Genomic DNA, 5,133 nt, shown 5'->3' with positions numbered 1-5,133 from the left:
CACCTCCTAGATGGTAATGAAGAAGCGGATTATGGAAATTCTTAACTTTATTTAGATAACACCTGCTGTTAAGTTGGTAGCCTAGTTACCTTCTGGGGTTTATGTCGAGAGTATGAGCTGTCTGAAAGCTCCAGTCAAGTCACAGAATCACAGAATCATTAGGGTTGGAAGGGACTTCTGAAGATGACCTAGTCCAACCCCCAAGTCCTTGCATGAGAGGAGAGTACAATTTCTATCTCTGCTAACATAAATCCTGGCCTTAACAATTATCACAAGATTTCTGAGAGGCTTAAACCCTGATAAAGACTCCACAACTGAAAAAGAAACATTTTCAGGTTTTTAAATGGTTGTTATCCTGTCTTTGAAGTGCTGGATATCATGAGGGGAAAAAAAAAGCTAGGGATAGTTCTGAAAGTACAGGGCAGTGAGAAGAGTCTGCTAAAAAAGTTGATTCTCCCTCTAGCCACAGCAATAGCAGTTAAATTACTCCAACCTCTCTGGGCTTTGCTTCATAGCTGGGATTGAGATGGGATTTTTTCTAGGCTTGAACCACTGTGTTTGAAAGTTTTACACCCAGGGCTGCAGTGGAGGACAGACTGTTTGGGTCAGTCTGGCTAACATTCTGCTCCTGAACAATGCTGATCCTTTGCAATAGCATCCTGTAACTGAGTTTCAGTGAACAACTATTTTGAAGCAGGAGTTATAAAGACAGGTACAATTAACAGATTAAAGATGTACATCTTTCCTTAGGATGGAAATAGTAGAAACCTTGCCCTGTTCTGGGCAAGCTGGAGGCACTTTTTCGGTAGTGTGACTAAATATCTGGTCTTCTAAATGTACTCCTACACCAGCCACATCATTCTTTTGAAATCCTGTTGCAGAAATGAATCGGGCACATATTGAAACACAGCTGAGAGGAAGCTGAAGTAGCTAAACCTTTGAGAAGTTCATCCTTACATGCAGAAAAAGGTTCCAGCGGGCAATCCATATGGTTGGTGCTGCCCAGCTCACAGAGGCAGACCTAGAGGCTGCTGTGGTTGATGCAGTGCAGCATCCCGGGCAAAGTGAACTTACCGCGATCTTCCCCAGGTCGATGCCGTAGTTAAGTGCACTCCACGAACACTGTTTGAAGTTGGGTGTCCAGGACTCCTCGATGCTCTCACGCATGCACTCGCCCTTCTCCCCTTTCAGCCCATCCCGTCCTGGGATTCCAGGTGTCCCAGGGATCCCGTTGGCTCCTGGGTTTCCATCCCGTCCAGGAACGCCACTGGGGCCTTGCAAGCACATGCCATTATACTGAAACACAGAACAGACCTTGCTGCTTCCATCTCCCGACTCCCTTGGCAAACCAAATAAAATGCAAATGAACAACAAAACACAAAACCCTGCTGTGCCACAAATTAATGGGCTACTTCTGTATCACCAAGAAAATGATTCCATAGAAGAGGAAAATAGAAAAATGAGTTTTCAAAGATAAGCAACACCAGCAGAATTTGCTGTATATTAAGATGCCATTTTGTTATGAAAAGATACATAAATCCTAGAATTAAAACTTTACCTAGTCCAAGAATTAAAACCTGTTGGAACACATCAGAAGAGTCAAAACATTTCAATACTGAAAAAAAAAAGTCATATGTTAATTCTTTCTCCTAACCCACCATTGCTTGTATAATTGTCTCTGCTAATAAGATTTGATTATTATTTTTCCTTTTTTTTAAAATAGAGAAAATTTTTCATTCCATAGAGTGCAGAGGTTAACGCTGGTTTTCTTTCCTCTGTCGCTGCTCCTCTGGGACAGAACCACGTCGCAACAGTCAAGCCCCACAAGTCAGGCTCCAGAATGCACACACATCAGTGGTGATGCAGATGTGGGAAGCTGCACCCTGGAATAATCCTGAAGTCAGGATTCCCCCATAACAGTGGGAAGGCACACATGGGAGGATGCACAATGCACACTAACATCCTTCCTAACATCACAATATTATGAAAGGTCAAGTGTTGCTCTCCCAAACTGCACATTAACACGCTGCCTTCCTACTTTATGAAATTTGGGGTTGCCCTTCTTAGAGAGTAGGTTTGGGCTCCTTCCCCCAGCAGCCTGAGTGCTGGGATGTGGGAGGAGCACTGGTGTCAGCAGGCACGGAAATTCTAACCAGGAACCTGCAGGGTCTGGTGGTGGCTTCTACTTCAAGTGCTCTTTCCCATCTGGTGACTGACTGCTTGATCTAGTCTTCATCCCAAATCTTCACAGATAACCGTACTCTGCTCTTCCACTTTCTCACACTTTTTCATCTTCATCTTCTTTAAACCACCTAATCCTCCTCACCTGTTTCAAAAAGAAAGAGTGCTGCAACTATTGCCCCTCCTGCCAGCCATGCCCCTGCCTGCACTGCAGGAGCTGTAAACTACAGCCCCTGCCCTCTCTCCTTTGTCATACTGCTGAACTTTCTTAGTCTGACGTTGTGCCTTTTCACAGGCCTTGGTGCAAAATCCAGCATAGCTATCACAGGTTTGGCTGGAGCTGCAAAAATAAATCAGTGACTACATGGAGAGGTCTAGTAAGAAGTAAGATGAGAGCTGGACTAACAGTTGCTGGCTTTCCCTTACTACCTTCACCAAAGAACACTAGCTGGCTAAAAGCAGTGGAAACAGTGGAATATTTTAATCAAGAAGGCCACTTTTTAGAAAAGTTAGCTGAAGAGGAGTCTGGTTGGTAAAGCACACAGTGACCCAGGGGCCATTGGAATGATGGAATGGCATTTCTATTTCATGCAGCGCTGGTTATCTGCTTTTGCTGCTGCTTTCCCATTGGACTCTATTTGTAACAGTGACTGGCTCCTTCTTTTGCATGTGGTTACTCACCACAGAAGTCCTGGATGTGGAAATGGGCAAGAGCTGGGGAGTGGCCAAGGCTCAGGCCCGTTATCCCTCCCATCCCCAAGGACACCACAAGGGACTGGGCTGCCCTGACAGAGGGCCTGCCACCGCCGTGCCCCAGAGCTGCACAGCAGCCTTCCACGGAGAGCAGCTCAGCCATTGCACACCCCAAAAAATTGATGTGAGCACAAGAATTACCCAGGCTTTGGGCTCCATTCCAACTAAAGTCATCTGTCTTGCCAAATAAAGTCTTTTTCATGCTTTCTTAAGCTGGAAATGCATAAAACATATTTCAAAATGTCTGCTGAAGGCAGGATCCCTTCTTGAGCATACCTTCACTCTGTCCTGGCATGGCTTTAGCTGAAGCAGTCTGTACAACCGGGCGGTACCTGAGTCAGCTGCCATTGATTTACCTGCGTTTTGCTGCTCATTTTGTTACACCCAAAAGCATGGAGCAATGCCAGAGAAAAGAGAGACCCTCAAATACTGCTCCAACAGAAAATGTAAGCTCCTCAATGTGTACAGACTCCTTATTCTCAATACAATTCAACTTCCACAATGAAAGTGAAAAGGCAATGAAGTGGTGTGAAAGGGAAGGAGCTTTGCTATCAGTGGTGTTTCCAGCACATCACTTTAGGGGATCTCTCTGAAGATCATGAAAAAAAGGGGCATGCCACTGATTTTCTATAGGAGGTGAACAGCAGCCCAGCAGTTCACAGAAATACCTTCACATCTGCTTTCTACATACCAAGGACTGGAAAATCTCCCTCCTCTCAACTATCGCTGAGATAGGATAGTCCCAATGCATTCAGGTTTCTAGTTGCAGTGGAATTTCAAACAGTCGTATGCAGTCTCCACAGCCAAAGCGAGTAATGCATTCACACAACTCCAAGGAAAAGTGGGTTCGGGAAGCATGCAGATACGGTTTTCAGGGTGTCTGCTGAATAGCAGACCTTTTTTTCGTCTTGTTTTGTACTTCTCTCATTATTATTTATGCACTAACCCTTTAGGAACTAAACAGCATTTACTGCTTCTGTTGGAAGGGCTGTAGGATTTCGACGTTGCCCCTGCAGTGGCTGAGGGCAGGGTCCAGCCCACGGCGCTGCCTCGGGTCCCGCCGCGATGCCCCCCGGCACCGGGCACGGCGGGGAGCGGGGGCTCCGCCGGCTCCAGCCGCAGCCCCCGACTCTGGCCCGATGGGGAAAACGCCAAGACACGCACCCGGCCGCCGAAAACCTGCGGTTTCTGTCAAAGCCCGTCTAATCCCTTCTCGGCATTTTCCTGATTCAGCACAACCAGGGCGTAATTAACAGAACTCAAGAGAGAATTCCAGCGGCGCGGGACCAGCGCTGCCCTGCCCGGAGCGGCGGCGAGATTTTTCGAAACCCTCTGATTTTTCGCTTCTTTTCCCACATCTTTGCAGCAAACAAAAGCGTCCGCGCGGATCCTCCGGCCGCCGCCCCCCATCCGCACGGCGCCCCCAACACCTCCGTCAGCCGAGATCCCGGCCCCGCTCCCGGCCCCGCTCCCAGCCCCCGGCGCCGCCGCTCTCACCACGTCCACCACCTCCCGCTGGCGAAGCGCCTTCTGCTTCCCCTTGGGGCTGTCGGAGCCGGCGGGCGGCGGGGCCGCCAGCAGCAGCAGCAGCAGCAGCAGCGCCGGCAGCAGCAGCAGCGGCGGGGCGGCGGCGAACGGGGCGCGGGGCATCGTGCGGGGGGCGCGGGGTGGGAGGGGAGGCGGGGATGCGCCGGGGCCGGGGGGAGGCTGCGGCGCAGGAACCCGTGTCCGCCGCTCTGGGCGGCAGCGCGGGGATAAATGAGCCTTTCAGCGCGCGCAGCCCGAGCTCCCTCCCCGGGAGGCCGGGAATTTCCATCCTGTAACGGAGCGGGACGGCCAGGCAGAGCCATCCCCCCGCAGCCATTGGCACAGGGCCGGGGGCTCCCGCCCCCTCGGGCCGGCCCCGCCGAGCTTTCCCCGGGAGATGCTGGAGCCCCCGGGCGATGCTGAAGATCCCCGCGCCAGGCGGCGGGAGGGATGCGGAGACCCTCCCGGCTCTCCCGGAGCCCCAGGCAGCCCACTTCCAGGTCTTCAGGGATTTGCTCGGCAGATGGGAACTCCGTTCCGACGAAGGAGCTGTTTCGGTAAGAAACCGCGTAACGCCTCAGCGAGAGCCTGATGTACGTGAGGGGAAATGGTGTTAAAACAGCAGCTGGGCATCAATCACAAATTTCATTGTAACAGAAGTCAAGGTAAGGA

At 50.6% G+C, this 5,133-nt stretch overlaps 1 protein-coding gene across 1 annotated transcript in view; it reads right to left on the bottom strand.

Annotated features, from left to right (window-relative positions):
* CTHRC1 (collagen triple helix repeat containing 1) overlaps positions 1 to 4,520 on the bottom strand; it is a 7,017-nt gene extending 2,497 nt beyond the window's left edge. Inside the window, exons 1-2 of the mRNA XM_017806530.1 lie at positions 4,432 to 4,520; positions 1,075 to 1,296 (exon numbers count right to left, since the gene is read on the bottom strand). Coding sequence (XP_017662019.1) covers positions 1,075 to 1,287 — 213 coding nt within the window. The 5' untranslated portion in view covers positions 1,288 to 1,296; positions 4,432 to 4,520. The remainder of the gene's footprint in view (positions 1 to 1,074; positions 1,297 to 4,431) is intronic.
* Positions 4,521 to 5,133: the final 613 nt, after the last annotated feature.

Source organism: Lepidothrix coronata, unplaced genomic scaffold (assembly GCF_001604755.1).
Source record: "Lepidothrix coronata isolate B3197 unplaced genomic scaffold, Lepidothrix_coronata-1.0 Scaffold15, whole genome shotgun sequence".
Classification (NCBI taxonomy): Eukaryota; Metazoa; Chordata; class Aves; order Passeriformes; family Pipridae; genus Lepidothrix; species Lepidothrix coronata.
Note: the sequence above shows the minus strand (reverse complement) of the source record. Positions and strands in the feature narration are given on the sequence as shown.